General features: G+C 40.2%; 1 protein-coding gene across 2 annotated transcripts in view; it reads right to left on the bottom strand.

The window, feature by feature from the left end:
• LOC140381600 (apoptosis regulator BAX) overlaps positions 1-21,908 on the bottom strand; it is a 75,951-nt gene that overhangs the window by 29,167 nt on the left and 24,876 nt on the right. For both annotated transcript variants that reach the window (XM_072465667.1, XM_072465668.1), the window contains exon 4: positions 18,745-18,877. In XM_072465667.1, coding sequence (XP_072321768.1) covers positions 18,745-18,877 — 133 coding nt within the window. The remainder of the gene's footprint in view (positions 1-18,744; positions 18,878-21,908) is intronic.

Below are 21,908 nucleotides of genomic sequence, written 5' to 3'. Positions count from 1 at the left end.
TTATTTTTTACAAGTCCTCCCATGAACTATTTTTGGGAGTGAGCGTCATATTTTTACGGCCACTTTTTTTGGCTTCGGGCTCCCATTGGCCCCATGCTATTTGATTTTTCAGGTGGCGCTACTGAGCCGTCTTTCAATATTTTTTCACGAAACCTTCACTCAAAATTAGAGCTCACGGAGTTCTAATTTAGAATTAGCATATCCATCTTTGTTTAGTACTCGATTTTTGCGTTTTTCCACCCCCCCGGTACCAATTATAATAAGTCCCTCGCCGGGACGATACTCGTCCTTCGGCTCGGGCCTAATTATGCAATAGAACTTCTATAGTCCTGTTTTCGCCCGAAGCGCTTCCGGACGAGATAAAGTTTATTCCAAGTTCAGAGACGTTTTTTTTGCAATGAAGAATGCTTTGCTGCACCACAGACAATTCATCTGCATCATACAACAAACATGCTTTCAGCAACTAACAAATGCTTTGTACTGATTCACTTTAACAAGTACTAATGCCTCAGTTAACTTTAAATATGAATTTAATTTATTTGATTCAATTTAAAAAGTTTGCTGTGGTTTTTGCTCCTGTTTCTAATTTTTTATTGGTTGAGCTTACTGACATGGATGGTTATGTTTTTGCCAATAGTGGTGTTATGCAAGTTCAAATGGTGGGTTCAAAAAGCTAAAACGCCCCAAATTAATTTTGGAAGTCCCAAATTGTCTAATATAAGAGCTGTGTGTCGGTGTAATCCCTCATTCGTCCAGGAGTGTTCCATTGTAGAAAAAGCTTCAGTTGTAGTCACCTGGACTCAGTTAGAAAAAATAGACGTTTCGGCTCTCATCTCTCCTGTGCAGGAGACTATCAGCACAGAAGAAATACAAGTTCAGGACCACAGAGCGCCGTGCATCTTCATCTTGAAGCCTCTAATCACTCGTTTGAAGACGGTGAGGTGAAGATTTTAAGCAGGGAGAAAAGATGGTTTGAAAGAGGAGATTCAACCTTCCTGTAATCTATAATGGAATATTGAACCCCTGGAGAGGTAGAGGACCAGGCCATTTAGATGCTAATCAGGTACTCAGGGTGAGTGAGCCAGGGTCTCACAAAGACAAAGAGGATACTAATAGCCCATTAAAGGTCTGAATAGGCTAGCTCGGTAGACAAAAAGAGGGTAAGTTTCGGTTGAAACAAACAACTCTTTCCACTTCAGGAAGGCTCCGCCCAATGGACTGGACTTACCACAGAATAGTACAAATATCGGAGTTCTCGACCTAAATTCTCTTATTGACAACAACTCCTGGATGAGAGCCGAAACGTCTATTTTTTCTAACTGAGTCCAGATGGGGAACAAGCGGTAGAAAATGGATGGATGGATGGATGAGTCCAGATGACTACAACTGAAGCTTTTTCTACAATAAGAGCTGTGGCAATTTTCTGTTTTGTTTTTTTGCACATGCATGCGAAATAGACGAGACCAGACTGGACTCTGACTCCCTCCTCTGCTCTTGCGCAGACTAAACACAGACTTGAGTTTGCAGCTGTGAGAAAGATGCCTTTATATCTGCATACACTGGTTGTTTGAACATTAGGGGTGTTAGAAATAGTATGTTAAGAAAAATAATTGATTCTACAGCTTCAAAGGTTATTATTATTTGTTCTGGATTTATTACAAACTCGCAATAAATTTTAGATCAAGTCAGTTTCTGCTGCATCCACTGTAAGCCACAATAAAATGCACTTTTCATATTGTTAGTAAACTGGTAAAGTAGATTTAAACGTATTAATAATGCTTTGTGACGCAACTTAATTAGAACACAGGGTGCTGCTGGACTCTCTCTTTCGGAGTACTGAGACACACACATACAGACAGAGCGAAAGAATACATGAGACTTGAGACGGGATAGAGGAGAGATATAGATATAAGCACAATTTTAAGTTTTAATCACTGTGCTCTGTGGCTTGTGCCATGTTGTTGTTGTTGTTGTTAGCAGGGGGAAAGCTAATGCGCTAACTACAGCCACAACATGGAGTTATGGTCAGAGTCCCATTCGTCATAAAATAGATTATTAAATGTGTTAGAGCCATAATTGAATTAAGAAAAGTATTTTTTTTTCGTTCAAGTATAAATGAAGTATTAAATGAATGTAATTATAATCCTAAAATCTTAGTTTAAATTCATAATTTTCTAATTATTAATAATTAATTTATGTCTAATCCATGCATCGGTATGGAGCGGAAGAGGGCGGGCCAAAGGGAAGTAGGTAAATTTAATGGGTAAAATGGGGACAGGTGAGACGGATCGAGATTGGAGTTAGAGGGTGACTGACACAGTCTTTGACCGCATATCGACACACATTGCCATGTTTTTGATTGTGCAGAAAATAAAATAAATCAAATGGACGACGTTTTTGTTTTGGAGAATATTGTGTGAGTCAAGAAACGGACACCCTAAGGATGGCTATTTCACAGTTTTTCAGCTAAGATTGACTAAAAGTAAGTACAAAATGCATTAGACTATATTGATAATTAACTTCAAATAGACTTACATAAGGGTGATTTTTAAAGATCAAGAACACAGCAATCAAAATTGAAAGATTTTATTGAACTTGTTACAACAAGAGGTAAAGAACAATTCTGATTTTGAAATATGGTCAATGTTTTGGGGAATGTGATTACACTTTTCCCAAGGGGCCCGGCCGGGCACAGCCCGAACCAGCGACGTGGGGCCGTCCTCCTGTGGACCCACCACCTGCAGGAGTATCCGTAAGGGGCGGGTGCAGAGTGATCTGGACAGCAGTCGATGGCAGGGACCTCGACGACCAGATCTCCGGCCTAACTCTGGGGACATGGAATGTCTAAAACTACACGTCCCACAATGCCGCTAGTGGCCGCCCCTCCCCGCGCGGCTCTGTACTGCCGTGTGTGCTGCCGAGGGAGAAGCGCTGAGATAAGTTAGACGCGCGTTTGCGCACTTTACTGCACTTACGCACCTCAGAGCAGAGGTCTGAGCGAGGAAAGAGACGTATGTTTTTAGGAAACACCTGGAAGAAAGAAAGATGGTGGTTTTGTGGATGTTGGTGATGTGCTAAAAGTGGAGCTAACGTGGAGCTAACAAGAAAACAAACTTCTGTGATGATGCTCAGAGGAAACATCCTCTACAAACCTTGACAGATCTGAAGCCACAGGTAAAAACACAGGTCAGAGTGTAACAAAGTTTGTTTGTGTCCACACTAATGTGACTGTGAACACAAACACAATGACCTCATTTGAATCAATACATGAATCATTTGTCACTAAAATCAGCTTAAACTATGAAAATAGCAAGCTCATATTGCGTTTGAGCATAAACATGTCTGTGATATGAACATTTTACATCAGAAACCACATCAAAAGTCCATGTTCCTGTTGCTGCATGAATATGGACTCAGTCTTTCACCTGTTGCAACAGTCTCCACCACTATTACTAGGCTGTAAAAAAGCTATTTATTTCTTATATTTTTTATTGTTTTATTTTGTACATAATATTTGGCCCACAATTTGACAAAAGAGTTTGGTTTGATGGAACACTGTGGCTAATACACTTATTCTATATTATTTTCAAGGCAAGAGGCGTAACTTAACCTCCTTACTTAAACGCTCTCACATGTATTTAGTGGTGTGTCAGTTCAGGTGTACAGATAACTACAGATAACTACACAGATGCAGGGGCATCTAAAGTTATCCAAATTTTAAGGATAGCTTTTACGGTCTCTGTGCGACGGAGCCGCAAACGTTTCCCAGAATTCTGACTATTTGGCCTTCAGAGTGGCCTATAAGCAATAGAGTTTTTCCAAATGACATATTTTGAACAAAAATCTAATTTGCCATCCTGATCACAAAAGTATGAGAGCCAAAGTCATATTTTGTACGGCGTAACCGTAGCGATGACAGAAACATCCCATGTTATCCTTATGGGAAAATCATAGAATTGCTCAAATCACCACATTTTTACGCTTCACACTTTAACGAACTCCTCCTAGGGCGATTGTCCGATCAAGTTCATATTTGGAGAATATCATCTACACAAGCGGGGCATCAAAACTTATCCATATTTTGATTCTAAGTGCTACGGTCTCTGTGTGGCGGACCCGCAAATATATGTCAGAAATGGGAAAACAGCGAAATCCTTGAAATGTTCACATTTACGCTTCACACTTTAACAAACTCCTCCGTGGGCAATAGCTCGATCAAGCTTTACTTTGGGAAATATCATCTACACAAGCGCGGCATCAAAAGTTATCCATATTTTTATTCCAAGTGCTACGGTCTCTGTGCGGCGGCGCAGCAAATTTGACTGACACTTGTGTTGATTTGCACTGGATTGGCCATGTCCAATGTGTCCCCGTCTGTCAAGTTCTTTTTTAATTCAACACACAATAAGGGCGCCATCTTTATCAAGTCGAAAGCGCAGAGTCGGAAGGCCGGCGGCCCGCGAGGGCCGTTGGATGCCGCTTGCGGCTTTAATTTTTCTTGTTCTTCTTCAGCGCTTTGAACTCTAATTTGACCCCCTGAACATGCTCAAAAACTCACCAAACTTTGCCCAAAATTCAGAATCGGCGAAAAATTTTGTTTTTTCTGGGCCATTTTTTTTTTTCATTAAAAAATGGCGCGACAGCGCCACCGACAAAAGTCAAAATACATTGCGCCTATGGGAGACGCCCCGAGGTCAACTTTGTCGTAAAGCTACGAAATTCGGGACACGCATTCCTCTCGTGAGGACAAAAAAAAATAATCATTGTGGCCACGCCCCCAGACTTACCCTATGGCCACCATCTTCCTTTGAAAATGAAAACACGCTGTGTTAGCCATTTTGTTCACGTCAAACTTTGACGAACTCCTCCTAGGGCGTTTTGCCCACCGACTTCAAAATCGGCGTACGTCCTCTGGACAAGTGGGGCATCTAAAGTTATCCAATTTTTTGAGATACCTTTTACGGTCTGTGTGCGGCGCAGCCGCAAAGTTGGACAACTTATTTTGGAATATTGCAGATCTAAAAATTGCTCCCATTTGATCAAAACCAGTCCGATTAGGACCAAATTTGAATCAGTTGTTAAACTTTCTAGTTTGGACCAGTTTATGATGACAAAATTGAAATGGGCGCGATAGCGCCCCCTACAGAGTGACCTTGAAATTAACATTGAAGGTCAAAAAATAGTTTTACCAAAATGTTCTAAACTTTACCCAAAATTCTATTTTGGCGTCCCGATCAAAAAAGCCAATCAGACAAATGCCTTATTTTTTACGGCGTAGTCGTAGCGATGACAGAAACCTCCCATGTTATCCCTATGGGAAAACCGCAAAATCTCTCAAATATCCACATTTTTATGTTTCACACTTTAACGAACTCCTCCTAGTGCGTTTTGCCCACGAACCTCAAAATCGGTGTACGTCCTCTAGAGAAGTGGGGCATCTAAAGTTATCCAAATTTTAAGGATAACTTTTACGGTCTCTGTGCGACGGAGCCGCAAACGTTTCCCAGAATTCTGACTATTTGGCCTTCAGAGTGGCCTATAAACAATAGAGTTTTTCCAAATGACATGATATTTTGAACAAAATTCTAATTTGCCATCCTGATCATACAAGTATGAGAGCCAAAGTCATATTTTGTACGGCGTAACCGTAGCGATGACAGAAACATCCCATGTTATCCTTATGGGAAAATTGCAAAATCGCTCAAATCACCACATTTTTACGCTTCACACTTTAACAAACTCCTCCTAGGGCGATTGTCTGATCAAACTCATATTTGGGGAAAATCATCTACACAAGCGGGGCATCAAAAGTTATCCATATTTTTGTTTTAAGTGCTACGGTCTCTGTGTGGCTGACCCGCAAATATATGTCACAAATGGGAAAACAGCGGAATCTCTAAAATGACCACATTTTTACGCTTCACACTTTAACAAACTCCTCCTAGGGCGATTGTCCGATCAAGTTCATATTTGGGGAAAATCCTCTACACAAGCGGGGCATCAAAAGTTATCCATATTTTGATTCTAAGTGCTACGGTCTCTGTGTGGCTGACCCGCAAATATATGTCACAAATGGGTAAACAGCAAAATCTCTCAAATTACCACATTTTTATGTTTTACACGTTAACAAACTCCTCCTAGTGCGTTTTGCCCACCGACTTCTAAATCGATGTACGTCCTCTAGACATGTGGGGCATCTAAAGTTATCCAAATTTTAAGGATAACTTTTACGGTTTCTGTGCGACAGAGCCACAAACTTTACCCAGAATTTGGACTATTTGGCCTTCAGAGTGGCCTATAAACAATAAAGTTTTTTCCAAATAACATGAAATTTTGCACTAAATTCTAAATTGCCATCCTGATCATAAAATTATGACAGCAAAAGTCATATTTTGTACGGCGTAACCGTAGCGATGACAGAAACATCCCATGTTATCCTTATGGGAAAATCGTAGAATTGCTCAAATCACCACATTTTTACGCTTCAAACTTTAACAAACTCCTCCTAGGGCGATTGCCCGATCAAGCTCATATTTGAAGAATATCATCTACACAAACGGGGCATCAAAACTGATCCATATTTTGATTCTAAGTGCTACGGTCTCTGTGTGGCTGACCCGCAAATATATGTCAGAAATGGGAAAACAGCGAAATCTCTAAAATGACCACATTTTTACGCTTCACACTTTAACAAACTCCTCCTAGGGCGATTGCCCGATCAAGCTCATATTTGGGGAAAATCATCTACACAAACGGGGCATCAAAAATTATCCATATTTTGATATTAAGTGGTACGGTCTCTGTGCCGTGGAGCTGCAAATATACTGTCACAAATGGGAAAACGCCAAATCTTTGAAATGTTCACATTTACGCTTCACACTTTAACAAACTCCTCCGTGGGCAATAGCTCGATCAAGCTTTACTTTGGGAAATATCATCTACACAAGCGCGGCATCAAAAGTGATCCATATTTATATTCCAAGTGCTACGGTCTCTGTGCGGCGGTGCAGCAAATTTGACTGACACTTGTGTTCATTTGCACTGGATTGGCCATGTCCAATGTGTCGCCGTCTGTCAAGTTCTTTTTTAATTCAACACACAATAAGGGCGCCATCTTTATCAAGTCGAAAGCGCAGAGTCGGAAGGCCGCGATAATTTTTATTGTTTTATGTTTTACGTTATGTGCGGCCCGCGACCCAGCCTGAGCGCCGAAATTTGGCCCGCGGCCCAAAATGAGTTTGACACCCCTGGCCCAAACAGTCCACATTGTGCTTTGTGGATCTGGAGAAGGCTTTCGACCGTGTCCCTAGGGGTGTCCTTTGGGGGGTGCTCCGGGAGTACGGGGTCCGGGGCCCTTTGCTCAGGACTGTCTGGTCCTTGTATGACCGGAGCAGGAGCTGTGTTCGTATTGCCAGCAGTAAGTAAGACCTGTTCTCAGTGCATGTTGGACTCTGCCAGGGCTGCCCTTTGTCACCGGTTCTGTTGATAGTTTTTATGGACCGAATTTCTAGGGGAAGTCAGGGGTTGGAAGGTATCCGGTTTTGGGAACACAGGATCTCATCTCTGCTGTTTGCAGACGATGTTGTCCTGATTGGCTCCATCAAACCTGCAACATGCACTGGGAGGGTTTGCAGCCGAGTGTAAAGTGGACCCTGTCCTGGGTAAGCGGAAGATGATGGATGGATGGATGGATGGATGCACAGAACACAAGGTGAACTTTTTGGACTGGACAGAACTATCTTTTGGACTTACTGACACTGTCTGGGTGAATGTGAATGAATGAAATTGTCTAGTCTTTGTTTACAGACACACCGGTTTACATATTTTATGAATGTTCAAATAACATTGGGGCAGGGTTATAATAATCACAAGTTTACAGGTTTTCAGAGATAATTGACAGGAGCATATGGGTTTAGAGAGCAAGCCTCGAAATAATGGGCCGGACACGGTCAATGACCGGCGCAAAAATCAGTTTTGACTGACTCCAAAATCAAGGCTCCGGACATAATGACCGACGCTAATTTTTCGCCGTAATATATATTTTTAATGGGGAAAAACAGCGCGGTGAACATGCCCAAAGCGCTTCCTATGCACAAACTCGGGCGCGCGATTACAGTCTACAGTCCACGATTATTGCTGTAGTTATACAGCGGCGGAAGGCAGCGGAGCGCACGTGTGCGCGCGCAGCGCACGTGTGCGCGCGGAGAAAATGGCGGATAAACGCCACGCTGCCGCTTTCAAACGTAAACAAAAAACAGCGGCTGCAAGGACACTCAAGACTATCACTGTCAATAAATGGATTCATGATGATCTTGCCAAGTTTTGTACCCGTGACTGGCTTGAGTACGATGAGAACAAAGGTGTTGTCATCGCTCTAAAGTGCAAAGTCTGCCATGAGTTCTGTAGAGATAGAATCCCTCAGTTTTTTAAAAAGTTATAACTGTGCAAGGGAGTAATATATATTGTTGAGTGACCAGTTTTGATGTTAAAATGATGTTAAATGATAACGAGAAATGTTAAAAACAGTTCATTTTTCATGAATGATGTTATTCTGTTTTCCTTTCCTTGTGACCGATTCAGAATTAGCCATGACAGGTACCAAATGATCGGTACCTGTCATGTAAAACATATTATTTCAAGGCTTGAGAGAGTGGATCTTTGTGGTCAATGGAACCAAGACTTAGGTTAACTTAAGGAGACAAGGTGCAAATGTAGGGGATCGAAAGGTCCTGCTGATCAAAGACACCGCAGTGAAAGTTGCAGAACGGGGCACCTGGATCCACGCTTCTCACTGTCTTCAGTCCACCCGTGGGATCAGAGGGTCATATGAGCCTCAGCTGAGGTGCAGCCGCAAGGGTCGACCCCCGACTGCCATGACTGACCCGACGTGCCCTTCTCGGCTAGAGAAGGGCATGACGCTGCGGGGTGTTCAGATTGCAACAATCTCAAGTGTGCAAAGTTAATCTTTGAGGTCTGAGTACGACGTTGAGCTTGACCTGCACCAGCCTCCACTGACCGAGTGCTCCGACCACCTGGCACTTCGTCTGAATCTACACAGATAAAAGCGCTGCTTTTCATCTGCATCAATTGGTAAAAGCACCCAGACAGACACTCCAGGAGCATGCGTGTCTCTTCTCTTGTGAGAGGGGACACCCAGATCCTCGGGGCTCTAAATGGGCCCTCCTTGAAAGGAGAATTGAAGCTACAATTGAGAGTCTGGATTGTTAATATTGTGGTTCACACTCTTACCTGGTCTGATTTACCCCAATAAAGAACATAGCCTGACCCGCAGTAATGATGATATGCAATAGTTAGAAGTATTAATGCGCTCTAACAACCACTCTACTAGTCTCTAGCCTAGTCTCTAAATTACTAGTATCAATATGCGAAATACGTAGAAGATTGTTATGCATGCTCTGCGCGTTGCAACACAGCATCGTTTTAATTTACGTGACTCTAGCTCAGTCCTTCTCAAATAGTGGGGCGCGACCCCCTGGTGGGGCGGGGTGCGATGCTAGGGGGGGCGCCCCTGACCCCCGGGACCATGCTTTTTTTTTGCCGTACTGAAATAAAGTGTAATTGCACATCCACTACAGTAGGTGGCAGTGGCGCCCGCATTGTCCGTGCGAGCGCCTGCATTGTCAGCGCGAGCGCCACTGAATCAATGCGTGCAGGGAATATTCTATCGATACCGTTATACTGCAAAAATATGCAAAATTCTCAACATGTCAAAACAACATTAAAATAAAGTGTTTTATATCCTCGTTAATGTTGCTGATCATTTTTAATGTATTATTATTTATTGATTTTATTAAATTGTATTTGTTAGTATCAAATGGTGTGCACACCACTATTTGAGAATGACAGAATTACTTGGTTAAAAATGTTTATAGTTTAAAATAATTAATTATATATTATTTAAAAAAATTTGAGCACTTTATTGCACTTTTTGTTACAGACTAAAAAACAATGCTAATAAAGTTATTCTTTGTTTTAAATTTGACCTAAATAGTTCCGTTTTATTTTTTGTTGTTTTCTTTACTGTTAATAAGTATGAAATGTTATGCAGAGGTGTAGCCTAATTATATTATAAGTACACCTAACACCATTGTAAATTTTATAGACAAATTATATGATTTATAGTAGCGGCAGAGAGTGGGGGGTAGCGAAGTGTTTTCTTCTTCCTAGGGGGGGCGTAACAGAAAGTAATTGAGAAGCACTGCTCTAGCTTATAGTGGAAATAAAGAGTTTGCGTTATTATTATTTTTAGGCCTGAGCCGAAGGACGAGAATCGTCCGGGCGAAAAACGCAAAAATCGAGTAGTAAACAAAGATGGATATGCTTGTGAGTGGTATCGAAAATTAGAACTCTGTGAAATGAAGGTTTCGTGATAAAATATTGAAAGACGGCTCAGTAGCACCACCTCAATTAATTAACCTGGCGCCAAAGGGAGCCTGACGCCAAATAAAGTTGCAGTAAAAATATGATCACTCCAAAAATAGTTCATATGAGTACCTAAATAATACAGGAAGTTGGCCATATTGGATCAAACATGGCGCTGACCAATGTGCACCACTTCGTACTTTTGGCATCACCCCCTACAGTTTTCATTGAGAACGCTTCAAATTTGGCCACAAGACACAAAACCCATGAGCAATGAAATGTTATAAATATGAAGCTGATACACCTTCGGGTGTGGTCATCGTGAATTTTAAACTAAATCGCAATTTTTCTTCAAATAAATAGGGCCAGCTTAAAGAGTCAATGGCTTTCTCTGCAGCCAAACTTATCACTGTCTTGTTTTGTTGTTTTCGTATATGGTTCATTATATGTAAAGTTCGTCATCTTGTGTGTGTGGTTTGTTTATGAATCATGTCTGGTCATTATGAATTCAATTTGTGAGTACTTTTTCCATTTTTTTTGACATAATTGAAGTGTATAAACCACAGTCCACATTCAGAATATACGAAGCACAGTCAAGACGATCATTCCACTCCGTTGGCTTCCTTCCAACTCTAAGGAAACTGAGATTTTTAACACTAGAACTCCCAAGGCCGTCAATTTGACAATTTTCAAAATTGTACGTCTAATTACTCTGATTACATTGCGCTTTCAGATTCTTGGGCTCTTGAATTTTTCTTTACCTTTGTGTATATCATCCCCGTATTGCAATTCTACTGAAATAAAAACGTTAAAACGAGTTCTGAGTAATTCTTCCTCTAAATCCCACACCTGTCAATTTGACGGATCTCTTAATTGCACAGAAATTTTCCCCCGCAGATGACAATGGTCCTTCTACTTCCCCTCCTCCATCCACTGATGGTCATCTTCAGCAGGAGGTAGGAAAAGATGACACTTTGTGGACTCTTGTACAAGGAGAGGAGAAAGTGAGACGTCAGAATCGGAACATGATGACTGGGGCGAAGGGGCCCACAACATACACAAAACGCAGTGTATAATACTTATATATAAATGCAATATTTTATTGTGATTTGATTGTTTTAATGAGGCTAATAGGAAAATGTTTTGCGTGTTAGAAGAATCATTCTTATGATGAGGTCATTTCCAGAGCGCAGCAGTCAAATTGACGGCCTTGGGAGTTCTAGTTATTCTAAAATTCTGGTAGTTCTAGTGTTAAAGGCCCAGTTAAAAGTTGATAAAAGCAGAGGGGTATGTTCCCGAAATCTTATTGTCAACTGCGCCCAACATGGGGCTCGAACCCACAACCCTGAGATTAAGCGTCTCGTGCTCTACCGACTGAGCTTGCCGGGCTCTGTAGCCAGGAAACTAGCAGACAACAGGAATCACCTGAGGTTCAATCGGGAACTCGAATCTGTAGCCAGAGGGGTATGTGTATATTTTAGAGCTTTATACCACTCCGAGGTAAACACATCATTCCCTGGAGATTTATCATTTTTCAGTCTTTTAATTGCACTTTCAATTTACGTCACATTTATTTTAGCGCTGAACAAGCCCAAGCTGTAAAACTAGTGTCCCATATAAATCCATCAGTAAATTTAGAAAGGTTCACAGTGGTTGATCAAGCAGAGATAACTTCAGCCATTATGTCCTCTAAAACCTAATTTAACGCGCATATAAATCAAGCAGGTAAAACAGCCAATTTCCATTTGCGCAATATAGCCAAAATCAGAAGAATCCTGCCTAAAAGCGATGCTATCCATGCATTTGTAACGTCTAGATTAGACTACTGTAACTCCTGCTCGCAGCGTGTCCTAAAAGCTCTATAAAAAGCTTTCAATTGGTTCAAAATGCAGCAGCAAGATTACTATCAGGAACTAAAAGAAGAGAGCACATTACGCGAGTCTCTTCACTGTCTCTCTGTCGAGTTTAGAAATCAAATTTAAAATCCTACTCCTGACCTACAAAGCCATAAATGACATGGCCCCATCCTACCTCAAATATGCTATAGTACCAATATCATCCAAGCAGATCTCTTCGCTTTCAAAATGATGACCTTCTGGTGGTCCCAAGAATCTCAAAGCACAGTAGGAGGTTGAGCGTTTGGCTCCCAAGCTCCTGTGTTATGGCATCAGCTCCCTGTCCATGTTAAAGAGGCCGACAGTCCCTTCATTTAAGACTAGGCTTAAAACATTCCTCTTTGAAATCGTTTATGGTCAGGCCAGTTAGGAACAGAAATATAAACTTACAGTTTCAGCTCCGCTGCACTAGGAACAACTATGCTGGGGGAAGTACTAACTACTTATTCTATCAAACATTATTTCATATTTAATATTATTTAATATTTAATTTCACTTGCAATCTGTTCATTGCCTTTTCTTCTTCTTTCATCAATGTGCCTCTCCCACTTCCCCGTCACCGCCGGGGGAGTGGGAGAGGCACTTTGATGACCTGTGGACTCAGATGCTCGTTGAGTCCCTGGAAAAGCGGGCTCTACTCCATATAAAAGGTTCTTCATCTGCCTGCAAGATCTGGTTCCCCTCCTGAGTGGGTCCAGCTCCACTGTCTATATCGCGTCCGCCTGTCTGTCTGAGGGAGTCTGATCCCTTCTTCTCTGTGGAAATCCTGCAGGTTTCTACTTTTTCCCAAGGAGGTTTTTTGTAGTTTTACTAAGCCGTTTGCATTTCCGGTTTGTGAGCGGGGTCCAAGGTATGGGTGATATTTCATAACTTTTATGTTATGGGTGTTGCACAACCCTTATTATTATCAAATATACCCTTAGGATAGACTACGAAACGGGAAAAAAGCATGATATGGCACCTTTAAGTATGCCTAGTTCTTCTTTTGCATAGACCCGCCAGCCCCGCCCACATTCTGTTCGAATGCGTAAGGGTCTGGAATCCGAGTCAGAGCCAATGAAGTCGTCGATTTTCAATTTACCTATCCAATCCCAGGCGGAGGTTTTAACGCATCACACTGACGATACGGAAGTAGCTTTTCACCCCCGTTCCAAAACATCCAAGATGGCGGACCCGGCTCGTGGCTGAGAGTTTACTTTTACTCTCGCTTCGGTTTGAACAATCAGAAAAGTCCGCTCTACTTGCCGTGATGAATGTGCGTTAGATGCGGTCATGCGAAGGACATCATCGCGATTCAGTTGACATTTTCTGCGTTCGGGGACGGATAACGTAGAACACGCCTTGGATATTACGCCTTGGCTACGTAATATCCGGTTAAGCGTGTCGCGTTATGTCACTTCTGGATTTATGTGATTGGTTCTGTCACTGCTCTCTAAACTCCGCCCTAGTATTTGAAATGCAGCGGTCAAGCCCCAGACCCACACACAGTTTTGATAAGTAGTCTGCCAAAACGTGTTGGGAATGGCTGGTCAGGCAATATATATATATATATATATATATATATATATATATATATATATATATATATATATATATATATATATATATATATATATATATATATATATATATATATATATATATATATATATTGTATATCTTGATTGTTTCCTTTGTCTGTATTCATTCAGTCTGCATTCATGCAAAGCCTCGACACGAAGCGGAGCATCCTGATTGATCAGTAAACACCTTTAAACCATCTGCCTGGGTCCTGGTCTTTCTGTAGAACATTCTACTTTATTACACTCTGGTTGCACCAACACACAAACAAAACAAGCAAACAAAAAAAATTTGCAAGACCAGGGATTGATCAGAGATGGGATCAAAGGTTGGAGGCGGAACCATTTTCAAAAGAAGAAGAAAAGGCCTTCCAGTACCGTTTTTAGAACCGTTTCATTGGAACATTTCCATGGGTAAGCTTGTACCCCACCGATAATATTGTAAAGGTAAGGGGGGATTAAATTAAGTAATGCTGTGCTCACATTCTGGATTGCCTCCCTTAAATAATATTTATTTATATTTAATTTATTCTATACAGCCCCGCTTTAACTCTAGAAAAAAAAATTGTGTGTTTTTATTATTCTGTGTTTTTATATTTGTGACTTCTGTCTGTGAAAGGCGCTATACAAATAAATGTACTTACTTACTAACAAAACAAAACAAACAAATTACATGGAAACAGGGTAGTGTTTATAATACTCATTATCCTAGAGTAACTACCGGTAGGCTAACTCATTTTGAGGGGGTTTTATTTATTTTTTGTCAGTCTGCCTTACTTTACAGCAATGCTTTTTGACATTATTTGACTATTTTTAAGTGTCTGATCAGTTACAGGAGGAGGCAGCTGAGGTAACCAACTAAAACAGGAAATTGACAGAATGAAAAGTGTTACGGCTAATTTTACTCAAAGAAGATAGGTCAGAAAAGGTTTATTGCCATCGTCATTGAACACAGTTTGCAAAAATAGGAAATAGTAATAATACTATACTACTACTACTACTATATAATACTATAATAATTTTCGGTATAAAGGTGCAACATAAAACAATCACTAATAACCTAATAATAATAGCAATGTCAATAGAATTTACAAATAAAATAAGGTGAAAAAAAAACATTTACACAAAAATTTGAAGATGGAAATAGTTTACAGATGGAAATAGTTTACAGATGAAAATAGTGAAGAAAGTGGACAGTGCATGAATAGTTGCACGAAAAAACATTGTCTATTTGGGTATAACATATGTAAGATAAGATAAGATAATCCTTTAATGTCCACACAAGGGGAAATTTCGTTGTTAAAACGCAGTAGATACAGGAGGAAAGGACAGATTATAGGAATATATGTGACCAGCCGTCTCCCCAGAGACATTTTGAGCTGTAGTTTCAAAGCTTTCCAATGATGTCTCACTCATGTAGATCTGATAATATTTGAATAAGTTGTAGTTATTTGAATGTATACCCCTCTGAAATCCTTTTACTGAGAAAACTGCCCTGAAAGATTTCGCACATTAAGTCACAGGGAGGACAATTGTGCTCATTTGCATCTCATTGAGATAAGCCCTCCTCTACAGATGTCACACTGACATCTATCTGGTGTCTGTAGCCCTTCCCCCTACAGGTGTCACTGAAGACTCAAGGATTGTAGTGTTGTTAATATTGATGTAGTGTTATTTTCATTAGGACTTGAACTGGATTTTAATCAGAATTAGAAGATACTTTATAAAAATGGAAATGCTTTTATTACAAGGCCCTGAATAGCATGCATGAATACACAGGATAAGATATTACAATCCCATAATCCAAGGTATAAACCAGGATTGCAAAATGGAAGATAATATGAATCCAATACACTAGACAATAAGAATAAAGATACTATGAAAAAGATACTTTTTTGTCTTGTTTGTTATTTAGTAAGGCAAGACAGTGCAGTGTCAGTAACTTTGGAGGCAACACAATAAGTCAGAACTAGAGTTAAGTGAATTTGGTCCAGGACTAAACCGGGACTAAACCGGGACTAATCCGGGACTAAACCGGGACTAAATCAGGACTTTACCAGGTCTAAACCGGGACTAATCCGGGACTAAACCGGAACTAAACCGGGACTAAAGCAGGACTAAACAGGAACCAAACCAGGACTAGAATGGACACAGAACTCATATTTTAAACGTTTTACTTTGTCAAACCGCGACTTGCACAAACTCGAAATTAAATATGCCGGTTTTGAATGAAATACGCCCCTTTGAATCAGCAAAACAGTCAAAATGTCACATGCGTGAAAACAAGTTTCCTCACAAAATTATGGCGCCTTCACAAAATAATAAAGTAGCATTTGCAGTCAAAGTTACGGATTAAAATGTTACTGTAGCAAGCCTTGAAATAATTATTTTTACGTCCCTGTCAACATGACAGGTACCGATCATTTGGTACCTGTCATGGCTAATTCTGAATCGGTCAAAAGGAAAGGAAAACAGAATAACATAATTAATGAAAAATTAACTTTTATTAACATGTCTCTTTATCATTTACAGGCTGAGAAATAGATTTTCAAAGTTAGGGGCCAGGGGGGCCCCCTACCTAAAAAAGTTAGGGGCCCCCCAGCAATTTCAGGGGCCCACAAGCGCGCGCGGCATCGTGGCGTCATAAGAACAAGATAAATGTGTTGTTTTAAACCTAGTTATTAGCATGTAAAACAATTTAAAGTACTTTTATCTGTTATTTGATATGAAGAGCACAAATACTGAATTCCTATAAACCAGAGATCATGATGTTTAATACTGTTTAATTTAATATAATAATGTTTCTTAGATACAAAATAAATACTGTTTACAGCATTTGACACAAGGAGATCTTGTGGAATATATAAAATCACAGCCTACAAAATAAACTACTAACATATATACATTGCCCCGATGCTAACAACTCCAAAGGGGGCGGGGCCCTTGGGGCCCTTGGATACTTCCACATTGACATTGTCCCTAATGTGAAAAATTACAGCTTTTGTTGCAAACAACTTTAAAAAGACTGAATTGCGAACTGAGGAGATTGACGCCAGCCAACCTCGATATCACTTGTGGCGCAAAATTAGACCGGGCATTTCCGAGTACAACCGAACGCAACCGAACGCAGCGGCCAATCAGATGCCTGCTTTCATCGACATTAGATCACGGACACCGCTCGGCCAATGAGAAGCGAGAAGACTGCTAAGTGGCATGTCTGTCAAAACGAAACTTAAGCGATGGAAATGCCCGCGCACATGCACTCCGCTGCCTTCCTCCGCTGTATAACTACAGCAATAATCGTGGTCTGTAGTACAGCGCGCCCGAGTTTGTGCAGAGGAATCACTTTGGGCATGTTCACCGCGCTGTTTTTGCCTATTAAAAATGTATATTACGGTGAAAAATTTGCGTCGGTCATTGTGTCCGGAACCTTGAGTTTGGAGTCGGTCAAAACTGATTTTTGCGCCGGTCATTGACCGTGTCCGGCCCGTTATTTCGAGGCTTGCCGTAGAGATAGTGTCTGATATGTCACGCTCCAGCTCCTCTGCTGCGAGACCGAAATATTCTTCCTCGTCTTCATCGTCGGCTAAGGTCAGCTGTAGATTGGGAATGTTCTCCAGTTTGATGAAATTGCTTTCATCATCCGTGCACTTATCTTCAGATTGATTGCCATCTGGATAACCTGAAGCATCCGGCTTGTCGCAGAAGTAATCCCACAGAGTTGTGCTGTAAGAACCACGGTTGAACTCCTCTGCAATACAGCTTGCTTGATCCATCTCCGTTCAACGCTTCCACGAGTAGTGTTAAAAGCCAGGGCATGATGCTGAATAAGTCGTGCAGCTGATTGGTCGAAAAAACACCCCCGATCGTCAAGAGAGAGAGGCAGAAACTATACCAACTTCAACGACAAAATGTATACTTTTAAGGTAACCAATACTGTTTTCTGAAACATGGAGTGGCTTCTTCATGACAACTTGCACATTCTGCAAAAAAACGAAAATCACTCATTTGGGGGGGAAAAAAGCTTACATCCTGTTTTACGCAAATTTGTCTCGGCCGACTTGTTGCGGGTTTTCATGTGGCCGGTCACATATGTTGAGTATTCCCAAATATAAGAACCAAGCCACTCTATTGATTTACAAAAAAAACAATTAAAAAGCCTTTATTTTAGCATGGCTTTAAGCTTAAAATACGCACCAACCTGTTTAAGCTTTACGTGGCCTTCCTCAGGGTGCAAACAGGCCAACAGGTGTGTAGGCCTCCTTTTATAGGGAGGGACCTGTGAGCCACTGTTAGTGCGTGTATTTTAAGGTTGATTTCTCTTGTCTTTGTGAATGTTTTTGTTTCTGTGAATGTTTTTTCGTGTAACAAATCACACCTTCTCTCCAATTGAACACCCGTTTTAATTTGAGCGTTTTTTGGACATTCAAGTACCCACAAAGTGCTCCTTATTTCTATTTTTTCTTAGTTTATGAATAGTATTGGTTGAGTATTGTTGAAGTGGTAGGTGTAAGGTGTTCATAAGTCCAACGGCAGAGGGAAAGAAACTGTTCTTGTGAGGTTCTGGTTCGGATGGACCATAGCCTCCAGAGAAGAGTGGTTCAATAGTGCTTCATATGCCCTGTCAAACCTTTTCTTTTTGGTCCCCCTCAAAGAATGGTATAACATGATCTAACTGGTTCTACATATTTTAAAAGCGATTTGGTCTTTATTTTAGAAAGTTTCGGTCAAAGCTTTTCCCACAACATTAGTACCACAACTACCACAAGGCACCAAAAATTATAATCATACATTTACATTATCTACAGTACAGTGTTTTTAAATAATGATGATTTTTCAATTACAAGAATACAGTGGTTGGGGCCGAGTAGGCCAAGTAAAACCAGGAAAGGTAAAGAGAGCTGTACCTTGTAGATGAGCTTGTACGCCAGATGAAACAAAGCCACAATTCGTCCCCAGTTGATGCCATCTGCAAAGATGCTGCGAGCGACAGTCATGAAGATGTCCTGAGCGCAGTTGCCTTCAACGTTGTAGATCAATCTACAGGAAAATATGAAAATATTTTGTGACTGTTAATAATGGGCCCAGCACAAAATATTACACATTAATATCAAATGTATTGTTTAACTCTAGAAGTTGTATTGTAAAAATAGCTATTAGGGTCAAAAGTAGACCACTGTGTGCTGTCTGCATCTAAACAGTGTTTTACTCTTGAAAAAGCAGGAAGTGCCCTCTTAGCATGCTAGATGTTGTCAGCTTTAATGTGATAGCAAAACCTTTGAAAATTGTGAGTATTGCTTATAAATTCATCGCTGTGAATGAATAGGATGTTAGGAATGCATTACGTACATCAGAAATACATGTTGACTGCTGCAAAGAGTTTAAAATGATTTTAAAGATTTACTGTGGGGCTTTATGCCTATATGCAATTCCAGGGCCTATGCGGATGAAACAAATCTGGCACAAAGTTCAAAGGTCATCTCGGTAAGTATGAATAAGCAAAAGGAAAATGATAATTTACCAATACCTTCAGAAAGTGGTGCCATTATTCAAACCGAATAATGTAGATGTGCCAGTTATACAGACTTGAAACCATAAGAGTAACACGCTAACAATTAAAAAACATGTCTCTGTCTGTCTTTATTAATGCATGATTGGACATGATTTGGAAAAGCACACACCTGTCTATATAAGGTCCAATAGTCAACGGTGCATTTCAGAGCACAAACCAAGCCATGAAGTCTGACGGAATTGTCTGTAGACCTCTGAGACAGGATTGTATAAAGGCAAAACTTCTGTGGGATTGAAGGTTTTATGATCACAGTGGCTATAGTGTCTATGGAGAGAAGAAATACTTCCAGAATAATAACCATCTCTGCAAGACTCCACCAATCAGACCTATATGGCAGAGTGGCCAGACGGAAGCCATTCCTGAGTAAAAAGCACATGACAGATGCCTTGAGATTGGTAAAAGGTTCCTTGAGCATTCTCAGACCATGAGAGAAAAAAAATCACTGGTCTGATGAAACAAAGACTGAACACTTTGGCTTGAATAGCATGCATTATGTCTGGAGGAAACCAAGCATCACTCATCACCTGGCAGTTTCATTCCTACAGTGAAGCATGGTGGTGGCAGCATCATGCTGTGAGGATGTCAGTCAGCAACAAATATGATCTGAAAATGGCTGTGAACTGACGCTCACCAGCCAAACTTATTGGGGTTTGGAGGTTCTACAAAGAAGAATGGTAGAAACTGCCCATAAATAGATGTAGCAAAGGTGTAGCTGTAATTAGTGTCAAATGCGCGTCAACAAAATTTAGAGCAAAGGCTGTGAATACTTATGTGCAAATGATTTTTTAAATAAATTTGACTTGTGACAGACCCTATTGTATATGCTCAGGTTATTTGATTGAGGGTCATTATTCTTCGTGAGTTTCTCGCTTATTATTAGGCCTGGGGCCTAGGCCAAGGGACTAATTAGCCCCCGAGCCGAAGGACAAGGATCGTCCCGACGAGGGTCAGTAAACAAGGACGGATATATTGTGAGTTCCAATTTTCCGTGATTCCGTGAAAAAATGAAAGTAAGCACCAAACTTCTTTTTTTTTGTTATTAGTCAAGATGGCGGATGTTCACACATTTTCATCCTGTGGCATACCTTTCAAAATAACATATCCGGTATTTCAAAATAAAACAGGCACATAAATAATACATTAGACAGTGCTATTTTCATCACCAAACAAATAGAAATGCAAAGACACATTAACAGTGTAACATGAATATAAATAGTTACAACATCCTCCCACCCAATGAACAACTGTCCATCACCATTGGACTATGTTGAATCAACATATTTCAGGAGGATAAAATAACTGAAGAGGCCTGCTCTATTTTTTTTTTTTTTTTTTTTGGATCAAGTTCATATTGAATTGTGCAATTTGTCACTGACATCACATTACAAAAAAGCTAAAACAAAACACAACAAAAGCACAATTGTATTATTTTCCAATTTTTCCTCATCTAGTAAAAACAGTAATAGAATCAATAGCAGCAATAACCACAGTAATAATAAAAGTAGCCAAAAAACAAAACAAAAAACCCTGCTGTCCAGGTAACACAAATGTTCCTATATATGTATAGATAAATGCATGTACGTACCCAGCATGCATACTGTTTACACACATACACAAGTACCTATAGTTGGTAGACTGAGCTAATTTCCTCTGTCATTGACATCCACAGAAATAGCAATATGTACATAAGATTATGTAGTTTCATATAGTTTCTGATAGATACTGAGGTTGAATAGAGGTCAGTATAAATACATCTACAGGGCTCAGATTAAGGATTTTCACTTGTATAGCAGTGCTGCTAAACAATCCCGTTAATTTTTCCAAATTTGTATAGCAATTTGATAATTGCATAGCAAAACACGAAAGTGACTAACAATCAATATTTTCCATTGATATAACACAATTATTTATTTAAAATGTATTTGTAAACATTCTATTTAAAAAAAACTCTTAACAAATTAACTTTTAAACACTTTTAAAACATTTTTTCAAAAGATAAAACAGAAAACTTGCAAATAAAATTAGTTGTTGAACAAATTTATCAACAAAGTCAGATGGCCTTATTTACAACTTTCTTCCATATCATCATCACTCAGATGACTATTTGCAGGAGTCTCATTTACATATTAATTTTCATTACACTCACCAAAAATATGTATTAAGCTTCTGATGGAAAAATAAAGGTTGCTGTGGCGTCCATCATGGTGTATTTTATGTGTTATTCAACTTGTACCGCTCTATTTGACGTTCCATTCCATTTTTCGTTTTGCTATTTGATGACGGTCCCTAAGTACTTGTCTCGGCTCCGTCTGCACATTCCAAGCCGTGTAATTCGCTGCACCCAAAATATGCATCTGATTGTTAAAAACGAGGTTGTAGTCACTTAGCAGTGTAAATACGAATATTTTGACAGGTGAATGATTTGCAAAGACTTTTGCGTTTAGGAGCTATTGACCTCGGAAGTCCGAATCTGTGGCTCCTCCCGCTTTCAGACTCGCG

Source organism: Eucyclogobius newberryi, unplaced genomic scaffold (assembly GCF_026437365.1).
Source record: "Eucyclogobius newberryi isolate DKJ021-1_F unplaced genomic scaffold, fEucNew1.0.hap1 SCAF_5, whole genome shotgun sequence".
NCBI classification, from domain to species: Eukaryota; Metazoa; Chordata; class Actinopteri; order Gobiiformes; family Gobiidae; genus Eucyclogobius; species Eucyclogobius newberryi.
This window is presented reverse-complemented; position numbering and strand designations above follow the sequence as displayed.